The sequence below is a fragment of the Chiloscyllium plagiosum genome, chromosome 7, assembly GCF_004010195.1.
Source record: "Chiloscyllium plagiosum isolate BGI_BamShark_2017 chromosome 7, ASM401019v2, whole genome shotgun sequence".
NCBI lineage: Eukaryota > Metazoa > Chordata > Chondrichthyes > Orectolobiformes > Hemiscylliidae > Chiloscyllium > Chiloscyllium plagiosum.
In genome coordinates, this window is record NC_057716.1 from 103,059,267 (window position 1) to 103,077,592 (window position 18,326).

General features: G+C 43.2%; 1 protein-coding gene across 2 annotated transcripts in view; it reads right to left on the minus strand.

The window, feature by feature from the left end:
- Positions 1–7,266, minus strand: part of nhej1 (nonhomologous end-joining factor 1) — a 297,043-nt gene extending 289,777 nt beyond the window's left edge. For both annotated transcript variants that reach the window (XM_043694287.1, XM_043694288.1), the window contains exons 1-2: positions 7,177–7,266; positions 1,920–2,118 (exon numbers count right to left, since the gene is read on the minus strand). In XM_043694287.1, coding sequence (XP_043550222.1) covers positions 1,920–2,105 — 186 coding nt within the window. In that variant the 5' untranslated portion in view covers positions 2,106–2,118; positions 7,177–7,266. The remainder of the gene's footprint in view (positions 1–1,919; positions 2,119–7,176) is intronic.
- Between the last annotated feature and the right edge of the window lie 11,060 nt (positions 7,267–18,326).

Below are 18,326 nucleotides of genomic sequence, written 5' to 3' on the forward strand. Positions count from 1 at the left end.
CTGCAGAAATTCACCAAAGCTTCCCAGACTACACCTTCCCAATCAGTGACCTCTACAACCAGAAGGACAAGGACATCAGATCCCTGGGAACACCATCACCTGCAAGCTCCCCTCCAAGCCACTCGCCTTCTTGACTTGGACATATATTGCCGCTCCTTCAGGGTCACTGGGGCACTTCCTAGACCTATCTCCCTAATGCATTACCCGTCTGTAGAAACACACGCGCGCGCACACACACGCACACGCGCGCGCGCACACACAACACAGTTTTTCTCTCACGGATGCTGCTAGTCCTGCTGACTCTCTCGGGCACTTCCTGCTTTTTATCCTTTAATCTCTGCTTTCACTCACTCAGCCAACTTGCTACAGTCCCTTTCATTCTGTGAGCTATAACTTTGTTCAAAGGTCTGCTGTGCGGCACACATCAAACACTTGGGAAGTCCATCACAGCCCTCACCAATCATGCTCTCAATGTTTCTATTCTTAGCATTGCTGCCTCACAACACCAGGGTCCCAGGTTTGATTCCAGCCTTGGGCAACTGTGTGGAGCTTGCACATTCTCCCCATGTCTGCATGGGTTTCCTCCGGATGTTCCAGTTTCCTCCCACAATCCAAAGATTGACAGGCTGGGTGAATTGGCCGTACTAAATTGCCCATGGTGTTCAGGGATGTGTAGGTTGGGTGCATTAGTCAGGGGTAAATGTAGAGCAATAGGAAAGGGGAATGGGGCTGAATGGGTCACTCTTCGGAGGATCAGTGTGGACTTGTTGGGCTGAAGGGCCTGTTTCCACACTGTAGGGATGCCATCATTCTATGTTACACAGGCCTTGCTTTCTCTCAAATATTAAAGGTTGAAGGTGATCTACTGGAGGTGTTTCATAAGAGAATAATATTTGATGAAGGGAAACTATTTCCTCATTTCTGGGAGAGTTGGCGAAGGAATTGCAAAACATAACCTTAGTGCTGTACATCTCTATGACTATGACTATGAAACAGAGAGTCAAGCCGGACAGGAGTGGTGTTAAGAAACAATCTCGTCACCAACAAGGTAGTTGCAATCTGGATCTTCTCCTCCACATCTCTCAAGGTTGGAAGAGGAGTGGTCAATGGAAAATGTTAAAATTCAGATTGATCGATATTTTTATGAGAACATTATTAGAAGTTATGAAAGTAGGTCAATGGAGTAAAGATCTGTCATGAAGCAGCTGAATGGTGAACAGGCTCTAGGAGTTGTCAGAACTACAACTCCCATCAGCACCCGTGGACTGAACCATCTGTCCATGACAAGCTTCCAGCCTTCAGTGCGCAAAAGGCAGCATGGGTAATGTAGTCCATCCAGTATATGCTGAAGGAAGTGAGCAAATCAGAAAAATTGAGTGGAAAGAGAAATGGTCAATGTCTAGTGTCTGACCTAACTCTTGTTCAGAACAGAAAGGGGCTGGAAAATGCTGGTTTTATGTTGTAGACGCAAGGGGTATTGAAGTGAGAGAGAGGAAGAGATGGTGAGGGTGCCCAGAGTGTAAACTATCAGGTAATAGATTTAAGGTGAGAGGGGCAAGATTTAAATGAAGTAGAGGGGTAACTTATTAACGCAGAAGGTGGTGTGTGTATGGAATGAGCTGCCAGAGGAAGTGGTGGAGGCTGGGTCAATTACAACATTTAAAAGGCATCTGGATGAGTATATCAACAGCAAGGGTCTGAAGGGATATGGACCAAATGCTGGCAGGTGGGACTAGATTGGGTTGGGATATCTGGTCGGCATGGACAGGTTGGACCGAAGGGTCTGTGTCCGTGCTGCATGACCCTGTGATTCTGAGTGAATCATCTTCATCTGCTCCTGAGATTAGCCGAACAACTGGAGCTGGGCCTTTTGGGTCATCTCTCTCACCCATGTTTCCTATGCCATTTCAAAGACATACCTGAGCCCTTTCTTTCAGATCCTCCGAGTTCATCTCCTCCCACCAGACACTGTTGTGATCCCAGAGCATCAACTTGTAAGCAGTGTCGCTGAAAGTGGCCTTCAGCAAGAAAGGAGAGTCACCAATCCGCACCGAGATCCACGGCTGAGTGAGGAGATCATCAGCCAACTTCTCCAATTCAGCCATCAAAAGGAAAGCCCTGGAATTAACAAAAAGTCTTGTCCTCAAAGCACTCTACAGTTAATTACATATTTTCTGAAGTGTTATAAGCAACACAGGGAAGTCAATAACCAAGTTCCTTAATTGTTTAAGGACAAATATTTTCCAGAGGGAAGGGGTCTCTCTTTTTGAATAGTGCTATTAGATTTTTAGGCGAGAGGGTAGACAGTTTTAATTTAAAATCTCATTTAATAGACAGTACCTCCAACACTGCATCAATCCCTCAGTGTCAGCACAGACTCCAAGTCCTATAGTTACACTTGAACCAACAACAACTTGGCTCGGGGGCAAGGATGCTACCCTTGGGTCCGGAACAGGGGTATAAATTGGAGTCATGAAAATAGGGCCCAGGCTTTAGATAAGCCCACTGTGTTTGGTTGGGGGGTGAGGGTCTGTGATTTCTGTCCCCGCTTCTGCTACCTCCTGACCCATTCCTGATGCAGTTAGCGCTGTTTGGCAACATTCTCTCCTGGATCAATGGTGCTGGAAGAGCACAGCAATTCAGGCAGCATCGAGGAGCTTCAGCTGAAGCTCCTCGATGCTGCCTGAATTGCTGTGCTCTTCCAGCACCATTGATCCAGAATCTGGTTTCCAGCATCTGCAGTCATTGTTTTTACCAACATTCTCTCCTGTCTAAGCCCTCATGGCCCCTAATGTGGAAGAGAAAATTAGGATGGGAAAGAATTCCTTTCAGCTTGACAAGCATATTCCCTTTTGTAATAGAATAATCAATAAAAGCTGACCTAGCCAGTGACACCCACATCCCAGAAATGAATAAAAAGTTCAGTCAGCCACCAGAGAGAGAAACAGGTCGAATATTTCAGGTCTGTGACCCTTCGTCAGAATGATATTTGCTTTCCCAAGAGAAACTGTCAGTAAGGACTCAACAAACGGATATTATTTCCAACAGAAAAGGCCAAGGAATTACCTAATATTTGACCTTTAGCATTAAAAAAAAGTTTGATCGTTCATTTCTCTATTCTAAACAACTGGTGCCAGTTACATTGTCAAGTTTAAATTGAGAATGATAGACTTGTTACTATTCAAGCACATTAAAAGGGGTTTAGGGCAATGGTGGATAATATGGAAATAAGAGGAGTATGGATGCTGGAGATCCGAAACAAACCAAAACAGAAATTGCTGAAGAAAGGGAACTCAAAACATTAACTGTTTCTCTCGCCAGAAAAGCTGCCCGACCTGCTGTGTTTCTCCAGCATTCAGATTTCCAGCATCTGCAGTATTCTGCCTTTAGTTGAGTGACCAAGACACTTCCATAAGTACAGTGACCATTACTTTTGTTCTTTTTTTTAAAATGTATTCATTTGCGGGATGAAAGTGTCACTGGCCATGTTTAATTACCCATCCCTAGTTCACCCTTGAGATGGTGGGGGTGAGCTGCCTTCTTGAACCATTACAGTTCATGTGCTGTGGATTGACCCACAATGCTATTAGGGAGGAAATTCCAGGATTTTGACCCAGGGACAGCAAAGGAATGGCGATATATTTCCAAGTCAGGACGGTTAGTTGTATATGGGAACACCACCTCTTGAAGGTGGTGGCGTTCCCATATATCTGCTGCCCTTGTACTTCGAGATGGAAGTGGTCGTGTTTTTGGATACACAATACTCCAGATGTGGTCTTACCAATGCCTAGGAGATTGTGAGAACTGCAGATGCTGAAGAGTCAGAGTCAAAAAGTGTGGCGCTGGAAAAGCACAGCAAGTCAGGCAGCATCCAAAAAGCAATTCCCAATTCCTCCGCCTCCGTAGGATCTGCTCCCAGGAGGAGCAATTCCACCCCAGGACATCCCAGGCGGCCTCCAACTTCAAGAACTACAATTTCCCCTTTCACGTGATCAACAATGCCCTCCAGCACATCTCCTCCACTTCCCGCACCTCCACCCTTGAACCCCGCCCCTTCAACAAGAACAGAACCTCCCTGTCCTCACCTTCCACCCCACCAACCTCTGATACAATGCATCATCATCTGCCATTTCTGCCACCTACAGTCAGATCACACCCACCAAGGATATATTCCACCCCCACAACCCCTATCCACAGAGACCATTCCCTCCATGACTCCTTCATTAGGTCCACGGCCCCCACCCTCCACTCTCCACTCTCAGCACCTTTCCCTGCCACCACAAGAGGTGTAAAACCTGAGCCCACACCTCCCTCCAAGGCCCCAAGGATCCTTCCACATCATCTGGCAGAGATTTTCCTGCACATCCGAACACCTCATCTGCTATTTCCATTGCTCTCAATGTGGTCTCCTGCATACTGGGGAGACAGGACACCAACTCATGGAATGTTTCAGATAACATCTCTAGGACATTTGCGCCAACCAACCCCACCACCCTGTGGCTAACTACTTCTACTCCCCCTCCCACTCCACCAAGGACATGCAAGTTCTGGGCCTCCTCCACTGTCAAATCCTAGCCTGGAGGAAGAACGCTTCATCTTCCACCTTTGGACTCTTCAACTACACAGGATCAACATCAACGTCACCAATTTACTTGCCTTCCCTTCCCCTACCTCATCCCAGATCCAACCCTCCAACTCGGCACCGCCCTCTTGAACTGTCCAACCTGTCCACCTTCCTTCCCACCTATCTGCTCCACCTTCCCCTCTGACCTATCACTATCCCCTTCTACCTATCGCAATCCCACCTACCTTCCCCCACAACCTCACCCTCTTATTTATCTCTCAACCCCCTTTCTCCACCCCATTCCTGATGAAGGGCTTATGCAGGTCAACTGTCCCACTCCTGGGATGCTGCCTGACCTGCTGTGCTTTTCCAGCACCACACATTTCGACTTTTACCAACGCCTGTATAACCGAAGCATAACCTCCCTATTTTTGCATTCAATTCCCCTTGCAATAATCCATAACATTCTATTAACTTTCCTAAATGGCTTATTATAACTGCATACTAGCCTTTTGAGATTCATGCACCGGAACACCCAGAGCTCTCTGCATCCGAGTTCTGAACATTCAGATATGCGTTTTTTTTGTTCTGCAAACATAGACAATTTCACACTTTTCCACATTGTACTTTGAATATCAAATTTCTACTACCGACAAGATGCACTGCAGATATTCATCAAAGATCCTGAGACAGCATTTTCCAAGTGCAAAACCACTCCCAACCAAGGACCAGGGCAGCAGTTACATTGGAACACCACCCCCTGCAAGTCCCATTCTGAGCCAATCACCATCCTGACATGGAAATATATCATCGTTCCTTCAATGTTGCTGGGACATAATCCCAGAATTCCCTAAGGATATTGTGGGTCTACTTAAAGAAGGTGTCTCACCTCCACCTTCCTAACAGCAACTAGGGTCTGGCAATAAATGCTGTCCCAGCCAGCGACGCCCACATCCCATGTGTGAAAGAAAAAAAACAAATTTGCCAGGTCTTTGCTCACTCAATTTTTTATTGGTTTATTGACAGAATAATTGATATATTTATTGTCAGTTGTATTGAAATACCGTGAAAAGCTTTGTTCACGAGTTGTAATGGCAAATCATAGTAAGCAAGGATGTACAGAACAAAAGATTTAGACGGAGGCATACAGGTTACATTGCACAGGGCTTACAAGAGAGATGAACATTAGCAAGGTCAGCATTATTTGAGGCCAGACAGTCATAGACTCACAGAGATGTACAGCATGGAAACGGATCCTTCAGTCCAACCCATCCATGCCGATCAGATATCCCAACCCAATTTAGTCCCACCTGCCAGCACACAGCCCATATCCCGCCAAACCCTTCCTATTCATATACCCATCCAAATGCCTTTTAAATGTTGTAATTGTACTAGTCTCCACCACTTCCTCTGGCAGCTTATTCCATACACGTTCCACTCTCTGCATGAAAAAGGTGCTCCTTAGTTCTCTTTTCTATCTTTCCCCTCTCACCCTAAACCTATGCCCTCTAGTTCTGGACTCCCCCCCCCCCCCATAGAAAAGACTTTATCTATTTATCCTATCCATGCCCCTCATAATTTTGTAAACCTCTATAAGGTCACCCCTCAGCCTCCAATGTTCCAGGCAAAACAGCCCCAGCCTGTTCAGCCTCTCCCTATAGCTGCACTCAATAGTACAAGAACAGCCAGGAAGAAGCTGTCCCTGAACCTACTGGTCAGTACGTTCAGGCTTCTGTATCTTTTGCCTGCCAGGAAAGGCTGTAGGAGATCATTATTGGGGTGGGATGGGTCTTTGATGATGTTGGCAGCCTTTCCATGGCAGCGAGCCATGTAAATGGAGTCCATGGATGGAAGGTTTGCTTTATGACGGTCTGCCCTGTGCACATCACCCTCTGTAGGGCAGAGCAGTTGCCATACCAGGCCGTAATGCAACCAGACAGTATGCTTTCAATGGTGCATCTGTAAAAAGTTAAAAGTCACACAACCCCAGGTTAGAGTCCAACAGGTTTTTTATGGAGGCACTAGCTTTCGAAGCACCTTAGCGCCTCCAAATAAACCTACTGGATGATAAAAATCATACAACACCAGGCTAAGTTTGTCCACCCCAGTCCAACACCAGCAACTCCAAATCATGGCCTCTGTAAAAGCTGGTGAGGGTCCTTATGTATAACATGGAGTTGGGTCTCAGATCAGCCACTGTCTCAATGAAAAATGGAACAGAGTCGTGTACTTTTAACGTCAAATTATTAATGACAGGGAAATGAACCAGAAATATAAAATATTGAGGGTTTTTTCCCCCTGGATGATAATCACAAAATAGTTAATTACTTAAGAAACTACTCTCACCCCTGGTTGGTTTTACCAATCATTGTGTAAAACACGAGATTGTAAATATTTTCAGATAGAAAGCGGCCTAAAGTAAATAAATAATGAATAGTTTATATTTAATATGTGGTGGTAAAAAGGGGATTGTTGACACTGACGGACCGAGCCAGGCACCAAATGAGGGAAGAGGTTTAGAGACAAACACAAAAGGTACATCCAGCTGAGAAATTAAACAGGACGGTTCAAAGTTTTAAAATATTTATACTTTTAAAGAAAAACAAACAAACCTCAGCTCCGAAACTCTCACTTCCTGTTGCTGCCACCCGACCGTCCACGATCTCAGTCTCCAGGAGAACAAGAGGTTCCTCACAATCGTTCCGGACACCAACCCAACACCTTGGCTATGACAGAGAGCTTTGAATAAATAGGAAAATATTCTGCTGGTTACACCTGAACTCTTGGAATTAATTGGCTTTTTCATATGAAATTCACCTACACCCTTTCAGTCTTATATTTTCCTTATTCCGAATAAAAATGTTTTACACTTTTTTTCCAAATAACATCACAATTTTCTACTTTTCCTGCACTACTGAAATAATGATATTTTCTGATCAATCTGTTTTGAGATATTGCACCAGGTTGGATTTGAACCCCATTTCTTCCTAGATCAGAGGTAGGGACACTACCACTGTACCACAAGAACCCTACCACTAAACCAACTATGCTTTGAACCCCAACTTTCAAAATAGAATCGTAAATATAGAATCACAAAATGTACCTGGAAACTTCTTGAAAATGGTTACAAATTTACTGCAGGATAGTTCACACAAAGTCTACATTTCAATTTGTCTGTCAATAGGATTCATGTAACCAGATTCCAGTCAAGGATAAATTGTGTTTTCTTAAGCTTCTTTTTAATTGAATCAAGCAGAAGATGGTTTTGAATCGTGGATTTCACAGAAATGCTGAGTAGGATAGTGTAAGATGAGACCAAAATTTTTGTCTCTATTTTGCTTCTCTTTCTTTATTTTATTGGTACCTTAATACCTCCCTCCAGGATTGGAGGCTTTGAACCATAGCGAGAGGCTGAATAGGCTGGGGTTGTTTCACTGGAGTGTAGGAGGCTTCGGAGTGACCATATAGATGTTTATAAAATCATGAGGAACATGGATAGGACAAATAGACACGGTCTTTTCCCTGAGGTGGAAGAGTCCAGAACTAGAGGTCATAGGTTCAGGGTGAGAAGGGAAATGTTTAAAAGGGGCAACTTTTTCACACTGAGGGTGGTGCGTGTATGGAATGAGCTGCCAGAGAAAGTGGTGGAGGCTGGTACAATTACAGCATTTAAAAGGCATATGGATTGGTATATGAATGGGAAGGGTTGAGAGGGATTTGGGCCAAGTGCTGGCAAACGGGACTAGATTAGGTTAGGATATCTGGTGAACTGAAAGGTCTGTTTTACGTGCTGTTATTTCTATGACTCTATGCTAATGGCTACTATCAGGCAGTAGCATTGTGGTAATGTCACTAAGCTAGTGGTTCAGAATGCCTGGGCTAGTATTCTGTGGGTATTGGTTTGTGTCCCACCATGACAGGTGGTGAAATTTTAATTGAATAAAGATCTAGAATTACGAAGCTAAACATTGATGATTGTTGTAAAAGGTCCATGTGATTCACTACTTCTCTGTAGGAATAGGAATCTAACCTACATATGACTTCAGGCCCAGAGCAATGTGGTTGCCTCTTAACTGCCTCCCTGAAATGGCATTAGGAAGCCACTTGGACGCAATTAGGATGGGCAACAAATGCTGGCTGAGTGATTATCATATTCCGCAAATGTTTTCTTTGAAATTGAGTGGATGGATAATTGAGTATATTCAACACAAGACAGATTTTTAAGAAGAAGGGGAAATGGGGATCGTGCTATAAGCTCATGTGAGACACTGACTCCTGCTTCACAAATACCATAGTCTAAAATTCCCACTTGTGTGACTCTCCCCTCCGTATGCCTGTAATCTATTTCAGTCTTAAACCTTCTGAGAGCTCTGCATTCAGCTTGTCTCTTGTGTCCTTGATTTTCTTCACTCCAGCACTCACAACTATAGATATTTTTAAATCAACCTTTTTGTATGGATCATGACACCTCTGAAACAAGTTGGACTTCAACCAGGATATCGAGCCCAGAGATAGGGACTCTACCACTACACCAGAGGACTCTCAAATCTGTGGAATGTACTCTCCCCAAGTAGATCCTTTTTGCTTTATGGCTAACCATCTATTAAGACACTCATTTAAAAAACATATCTTTAACCAGGTTTTTCATTTTATTTGTGTGCAATTTTCTATTACACTCCTGTGAAGAAACATGAGTCATTTTGTTATATTAAGTGTGTTATATAAATAAATATGAGTTGTTGTGGTATTATAGTGGAATTCACAACACCATGATATCCCCACAGACAGTCCATTGGTAATATCAATGGGCTAATCATTAAACAATCCCAAGGCAATGCTCAGTGACATGGGTTCAAATTCCACATTAGGCTCATGGTGAAAATTGAATAGTCTTGGCATTGTAAAACCCATTTGATTCACTAATTTTCTGCACTAAATCTCTGGGACTGATGGTTAGGGGGTTAGGGGGTTAGGGTTCAAGCTAGCTGAGAGTACTGTTGCCAGTGTTGGACTGAAGAAAATCAAGGATAGTAGGGAAGGGAAGGACACACAAATGACCATTTTAGGTTTTGGTGTATGTGAACCAGGAACCAGTGCCTCACACGAATGTCTTTTCCTTTTCCTGTACACCCAATAATCTATCAACCTTTGTGCTGAGGATACTCAATGGTCCATCTACAACTTTGTACAGCAGGTTAGATCATGACTTCTTGATCTAACACCTGCAATGCAAGCACAGCTTCTCGAGTTGTACATAGATATTTGCGAAAGCGACAGTGCCTGGTTGTTCATGTTTCACATTGTAGAATTCAAGTGATGACTGTTTCACACAAGCCTCAAGTTGCCACATAGGTTGATTTGTGATGAAGAGTCAGCGTTCTCAAAACGTTAGCTTGCTGCCTCTCCATGGATGCTGCCTGACCTGCTGTGATTTCTGGCATTTTTTGTTTTCAGTCTGGGCTGACTTTTTTTGAGTGCACCAAATGTTTTAAACAAGCACTCACACTGCTCATCTCGGGCAATGATTTGCCAGTTCAGTCAAAAGTGAAGTTTGGCTTTCTGTTATTTCATTTTGTTTTCTGACTCACACTTATTACTCCTTCTGACCTCAGCCGCATTTTTTTCACTATTAAAGTAGTAGTTTGGATGTGTTGTGACATGAGTCTTTAGCCTGGACTACTTTCCATGTTTTCAGAAGGTGTACTCCCTACTCGAGGATTGCACTGTGCAGTCTGAGCTGAATTTGCTCAATTTCATGATGATCGCTTTGACAGTTTTCATTGCAGCTTCAGCTTTTCCAGTTATTGGGAAGACTATGGAAATGATAAACAAAAATAGAAATTGCTGGGAAAAAGTTTTCAAGAAGGGTCACTGAACTTTAAACATTAAGTTTGCTTTCTCTCCACAGAAGCTGCCAGACCCTTTGAGACTTTCCAGCAATTTCTGTTTGTTTTCAGATTTCCAGCATCTGCAGGTCTTTGTCTGTTTTGTACGTGTGGAACTTATGTCTGGTGTTGAATTTCCCAATTGTTTATGAAGTGGCTGAACTCTTCATTGTGAATTAAGAGCAATTGCCACTCTTTACAATGTCAGGAATGTCATACTGACTAATGTGTGCTTTCAAACATCCAAACAATCTCACAGTAATCTACAACAGTGACAGGATCATTAGTTCCTGTGTGAGGAGGAAAGGAATTAACCCGCTACTTCATTCACAATCTGTCTGGGATGGCATGTGTCAGAAGCAGCTCTTTAGTTTGCTGAGCTTGGTAATGATTACAAGCACTGCACTAGTTGTGCGGCTCTTGTTAATGATAACGCCTTAATAATCATCTGTGGTTAGTTTATTTAAGACAGTAAAATGTAATTTCAAAGAATATTGACAAGCTGGTGCAGTGGGTAGATAGAAGGCATAAGAGAATCAATGCAAAGATGTGTGAGCTGGTCAGAAGAACACAAAGACAATTGAAAAAGGGCAGGGTACAATTATAAAAGGGGTGCAGGAACACTGGGATTTGATTTGATTTATTATTGTTACATATATCTAGATACAGTGAAAAATATTGTTTTGCATGCAGTACAGGCAGTTCGTACCATACAAAGGTCATTAGGGTAATAGAACAGAGTGGGAGAAAGTGAGGACTGCAGATGCTGGAGATCAGAGCTTAAAAATGTGTTGCTGGAAAAGCACAGCAGGTCAGGCAGCATCAATTTGATGCTGCCTGACCTGCTGCGCTTTTCCAGCAGCACATTTTTAAGTAATAGAACAGAGCGAAGAACACAATGTTATGGCTGCAGAGAAAGTGCACGAAGAGCGAGATCAGGATTAAATTTAAAATTTGAGAAGTCTGATAGTAGCGGGGAAGAAGATATTCTTGAATCTATTTGCATGTGTATACAAAGTTTTATATCTTCTGCCCGATGGAAGAAGGTGGAACTGGTGTGAGAGGGGTCTTTGATTATTATGGTTGCTTTCCTGAGGCAGTGGGAAGTATAGGTGGAGTCAATAGAAGGAAGGCTGGTTTGTGTGATGGACATGGGGCTGTGTTCACAACTCTCTGTAGTTTCTTGTGGTCTTGGGAAGAACATTTGCCAAACCATGCTATGAAGCGTCCAAATAGAATGCTTTCTGTGGTGCATCTATAAAAATTGGTAAGAGTCCTTGTGGATATGCTGTATTTCCTTAGCCGCCTGAGAAAATAGAGGCATTGGTGTGTTTTCTTGACTGCTGTGTTGACAGGGTTGGACCAGGACAGATTGTTGATCTCCACCCCCAGGAACTTGACACTTTTAATCGTCTCCACCTCATCACCATTGATGCAGACGGGGGAGTATCCTCCTCGCCTCTTCCTGAAGTCAGTGGCCAGTTCCATCATTCTGCTGATGTTGATGGAGAGATTGTTGTCTTTACACCATGCCACTAAGCACTCAGTCTTGATGTACATGTGCACAGATCATTGACAGTGACAGCACTGGTAAACAGAGCAGATGATAAAGTAGTGTGTTCTCGACTTTATTAATCTGTCGAATCCACAACCCCAGAGTGCAATGAAGCCAGTTCATTGAATAAATGTGAGGAGGAGAGAGACAGATTTTTAAATTAGCAATGGGTTGAAAGGTCTTCCATGGGTCGGAAAGTGGAGTTAAGGCCGAGAGGAATTCAGCCATAAATGACACAGTAGGCTTGCACAGCTGAATTGCCTATCCCTGCTCCTGGTTCTTATGTTCTAATATGGACATCAGAGTAGGCAGGTAAAATTGAAATTGTAAAAGACAGAATTAGAGGAGCAGATATGGAGACAAATCACAAAGAGCTGCGAGAGAAACAGGGTTATTGTTATAGGGAATTTCAACCTTGTTAAAATTAACTGGGATTGCCTTGGTGTTAAAGGATTAGATGGCATATAATTTTTAAAATGCACCAAGGACAGCTTTTTGCACCAATATGTAGATAGGCCTACTAGAGATGGGACAGTGCTAGACCTAACCCTGGAGAATGAAACCAGCAAAAGATGAAGAATCAGTGGGCAAGCATTTTTGGGATAGTGACCACGGTGGCTCAATGGTTAGCAGTGCTGTCTCACAGCCTTGGGTGACTATCAGTGTGGAGTTTGCACATTCACACTGTATCTGTTTGGATTTCCTCTGGGTGCTCCAGTTTCCTCCCACAGTCCAAGGATGTGCAGGGTTAGGTGAATTGGCCAAACTAAACTTCACATTGTGTTCAGGATGTTTAGGTTAGGTGGATCAGTAGGGGTAAATGTAGAGTAATAGGGTAGGGGGATGGGTCTGGGTGGGATATTCTTCAGAGGGTCAGCGGACTCTGAATTTCAGTTACTACGAAAAGGAATAGAGATTGTGCAGAAGTTATATGTCTACATTGGGCCAATTTCAGTATCTTTAAAAAGGATCTGGCATACATAGACTAGGAGCAGCTACTCACAGATAAGTCTACATTTGGAAGGTGGGACCCTTTTAAAAGTAGTACATTGAGAATTCAGGACCAGCATGTTCTTCTAAGAGTGAAGGGTAAGGGCAGCAAGTCAAGAGAATGCTGGATGTCAGGGGATATTGAGAGTTTTATACAGGAAAAGAAGAAAGCATATGTTAAGTAATGTACAATGCATTATAAACCGAGGAGCCTCTTCAACTACATGGAGAATGTAGGGAGTTGCTTCACAAAGAAGTCAGCAGGGCAAAGAGGGGCCAGGAAATATCAATGTTGATTTCACCAGTTTACTCATTTCCTCTCCCCCCACCTCACCCCAGATCCAACACTCCAATTCGGCACTGCCCTCTTGAACTGTCTCACCTGTCCATCTTCCTTCCCACCTATCCGCTCCACCCTGTTATTCAAGAACAGCAGCAGGTATACGCTAGGTAATTACAGACCAGTTCAATTAATGGTCAGTGGTAGGGAAATCATTGGAAATAATTCTGAGAGACACGATTAATCAAATCTTGGAAAGGTCGGGATTGATCAGGGGTAGTGAGCACAGATTTTTATTTACTCATTTTTCTTACTCATGGGATGAGGGCATTGCTGGATAATCAGGGTTTATTGCCCATCCCTAGTTGTGTAGTTAAGAGTCAACCACATGGCTGTTGGTCTGGAGTCACATGTAGGCCAGATCAGGTAAGGACCGCAGTTTCCTTCCCTGAAGGACATTAGTGAACCAGATGGATTTTCCCAACAATCACCAATGGATTCCTGGTCATCACAGACTCTTAATTCCAGATATATTGATTTCAAATTCCACCATCTACCATGCCAGGATTCAAATCCTCAGAACAATACCTGGGTATCTGGGTTAAGAGTTCAGCAATAGTACCACTAGGCCATTGCCTCCCTGTGGGAGAGGGAGATCCTGTTTGACTAATTTAATTGAGTGTTTTGAAAAGATTACTAAATATATTGATGAGGCTAGTTTACATGGAATTCAGTAAGGCCTTTGACATGGCCTCACATGGAAGGTTGGTCCAAAAGATAAGACCTCACGGAATCCAAGGCAAATTGGAAAATTGGATCCAAAATTAGCTTCCATATAGGAGGGAAAGGGTGATGCTGTAAGATTCTTTTTGTGATTGAAAGCCTGTGACCAGGGGTGTTTTCAATTCAACCTGTTCAGAAATGTTATTACACTGCTCTGGAGCAGGTGGGACATGAATGCAGGTATTCTGGCTCAAAGGTAGGAACACTACCACTGCACCACAAGAGTCTATGCTTAGCACCTGAGATCAGGTTACTATAGCCGTAGGCACAAAGATACAAACGATTAGCTATTGGACAAGACTGCAGGCACCAAGTATTCACTGAAGCATGGTGCTGGAACCCTTGCTGTTTGTTATATACATTATACCTTCTACATTCACATCCAAGATGATAATTAGTAAGTTTGCAGATGATACAAAAATTAGTGGTGTTGTTGAGGAGGATGGTATCAGGCTACAGTCTATTGATCAGCTGGTAAATTGGAATTCAATCCTGAGAGGTGATGCATTTTGGGAGATCCAATAAGGGACGGATATACAACATGAATGGCAGATCCCTAGAGAATACTGCGGAACAAAGGGACCTTGATATACAAGTCCACAGATCACAGCGTGGTAAAGAAGGCATAAAGATGCATGTCTTCATTACCTGGGATGTAGAATATAGGAGCTGGGAGGTCTTATGACAAGCTTATAAAACATTGGGTCAGGCCAATGATGAAATACTGTGTACGGTTCTGGTCACCACATTATTGGAAGGAGATGATTGCACTGGAGAGGCTGCAGAGGAGATTCACCAGGATGGTGCATGAGATGGAAAGTCTCAGTTATGAGGAGAGACTGAATAGGTTGGGTTTGTTTTCATTGCAGTAGAGGCGGCTGAGGGGGATCTGATTGAGGTAAACAAAATAATGAGAGATATGGACAGGATAGAGAACCCTTTCCCCATGGCAGAAGTGTCTAAGATCAGAGGGCACATTTACAAAGACGAATAAGTGGTTTAGAGATCTGAGGAAATTGTTTTCTCCCAGAGGATAGTAGGTATATGGAACACACTGCCTGAGAGGGTGATGGAAGCCAGTACTCTACCAACATTTAAGCAGCTTCCGGATGAGTCTTTAAAATGACAGAGCTATGGACAAGGAGCAGATAAATGGAATGTGTGTAGTTTGGCATTTGTAAGTCTGCATAAACATGGTAGGCCGAAGAGCCTGTTTCTATGTCGATGACCCTCTCTTGCTCTCTTTCTCTCTAATCACCCGGTGAACTCACTCTAGTAATCACACTAGGTTCCAATTGTAGTCTGCAATGACTTCTTCACTCTGCCACTGCATCTATAGGCTAGGAAATCATCCACAATAGCTGCTGCTTTCGAGTAGTTACTCACCACTTCATGCTGTCTGCTTTGTACTCTTCCAGAGCAGTGAAAATATCAAATGGCAAGTGCAACCAACTGTCGGTGGTGAGCAAGTTGTTGGAGGGAATCCTGAGAGACAGGATGTACATGTATTTGGAAAGACTAGGACTGATTAGGGATAGTCAACATGGCTTTGTGCATGGGAAATCATGTCTCACAAACTTGATTTGAGTTTTTTGAGGAAGTAACAAAGAGGATTGATGAGGGCAGAGTGATAGATGTGACCTATGTGGATTTCAGTAAGGCGTTCGATAAGGTTCCCCATGGGAGACTGATTAGCAAGTTTAGATATCACGGAATACAGGGAGAATTAGCCATTTTGATACAGAACTAGCTCAAAGGTAGAAGACCGAGGGTGGTGGTGGAGGGTTGTTTTTCAGACTGGAGGCCTGTGACCAGTGGAGTGCCACAAGGATCGGTGCTGGGTCCTCTACTTTTTGTCATTTACATAAATGATTTGGATGTGAGCATAAGAGGTACAGTTAGTAAGTTTGCAGATGACACCAAAATTGGAGGTTTAGTGGACAGCGAAGAGGGTTACCTCAGATTACAACAGGATCTGGACCAGATGGGCCAATGGGCTGAGAAGTGGCAGATGGAGTTTAATTCAGATAAATGCGAGGGGCTGCATTTTGGGAAAGCAAATCTTAGCAGGACTTATATATTTAATGGTAAGATCCTAGGGAGTGTTGCTAAACAAAGAGACCTTGGAGTGCAGGTTCATAGCTCCTTGAAAGTAGAGTCACAGATAGATAGGATAGTGAAGAAGGCATTTGGTATGCTTTCCTTTATTGGTCAGAGTATTGAGTACAGGAGTTGGGAGGTCATATTGCAGCTGTACAGGACATTGGTTAGGCCACTGTTGGAATATTGCATGCAATTCTGGTCTCCTTCCTATCAGAAAGATGTTGTGAAACTTGAAAGGGTTCAGAAAAGATTTACAAGGATGTTGCCAGGCTTGGAGGATTTGAGCTATAGGGAGAGGCTGAACAAGCTAGGGCTGTTTTCCCTGGAGCGTCAGAATCTGAGGGGTGACTTTAAGGAGGTTTACAAAATTATGAGGGGCATGGATAGGATAAATAGGCAAAGTCTTTTCCCTGGGGTCAGGGAGTCCAGAACTAGATGGCATAAGTTTAGGGTGAGAGGGGAAAGATATAAAAGAGACCTAAGGGGGTGGTACGTGAATGGAATGAGCTGCCAGAGGAAGTGGAGGAGGCTGGTACAATTGCAACATTTAAGAGGCATTTGGATGGGTATATGAATAGGAAGGGTTTGGAGGGATATAGGCCGGGTGCTAGCAGATGGGACTAGGTTGGGTTGGGATATCTGGTCGGTATGGACGGATTGGACCGAAGGGTCTGTTTCCATGCTGTACATCTCTATGACTCTATGTATCTCCTGAATGGAGTCCAGGATATAATTTAAAACTTATGCTTTTATCCAGCTTCACTTGCTAGTAATCATCCTTTGCACCAAGGGGAGTAAAGACCATTGTCTTGATAAGCTTCTTCAATGGTTTGCATGGAGTAGTGAGATCCCTTGGATGTATGTATACTCTCAATTTTCCAGGTTTGTTTCTACAGCGACTATGTTGCTAATCCAGTCTGTGGGAGCAATCACTTTATTGATTACTCCTTCTTCTGCATCTCCTGAAACTAGTCTTGAGGACAGCAGAGACTCCCATTGACAGATGATGAGTTGATCTCATACCCTTATTTGTTTCCAGAAAGACATCCAAGACACATGAACATCTGTTTCTAATCTCTTCGGATCCGTTCTACAGTGGCCAGCGAAAGATTGTGAATCAATTCTGGAACACTTAGCATTACCAGTCCAAGCATTATTTTTAATAAAAAGGTATCTGGATGGGCAAATGAATAGGAAGGGTTTAGAGGGATATGAGCCAAACGTTGGCAAATGGGATTAGATTAATTTAGGATATCTGGTCGGCATGGACAAGTTGGACTGAAGGGTCTGTTTCCGTGCTGTACATCTCTATGACTCGCTTCAGCAGAGATGAGAGGATTTTAACATCTACTGTCTGCAGCTCCAAGATTTCCCTCTTTCCATTGCATTGGGCTTTCAGCTTAATTTGTCCTGTTGGCATAAGGATTATTCACATGATTACTGAGGAAAACACGAGCTTGTTCTTCTGTTTAAGAGCGAGAGGAACCTGCCCAGATGTAGCAGTAGTAGCCAACTCGTGTACAGCATTAGGTTCGGTGGAAAATGGTTGGGAAGATGTGTGTTGCTTTTAAATGCATTGCAAGATGAATGCAGTATAAAACCCATCCTAACAAGGGTCCCAGAAGAAGCATCCACTGATTAAAATAATTTCTGAGTGATAAAATGGAAAGAAAAAAGTCAGACAAAACCTAAATTGAAAAGCAATTACTTTTAATTGTTGTCCTTATATAATATAAGATGCTCTGGTGGCATTCTTTTTAATAACATATATTGGAATGCTCAACCATTTCTAGTCATTAAACCCATCCAAGGCTACTCAAATAAAATGTACAATATTGTAGCCATGGGGATCTTACTAGTTGCTTGCATTTTAACACTAACTATCCTTGTTTATTTAATAATTAACAAATGTAATTTACTCCATTAATTTTTGGAATGTTCCAGGATTGTTCATTCCATTTTAGTCCCCTCTCTCCAGTTCGGATCAGATGGTTTCCTTGTTTCACCTAATTTTTGGCCCAGTGCTACAGAGGTGCCTCCTCAACCAGGAATTAGCACCTCTCCATGTGAGGGGCATCAATTCAAACATTAGATTGTACGGGTGCTGATGCCACTGGCTGTCGCTGTGATGAAAGATTTGTGGTAGTCTTTACGATTCGGCCACCA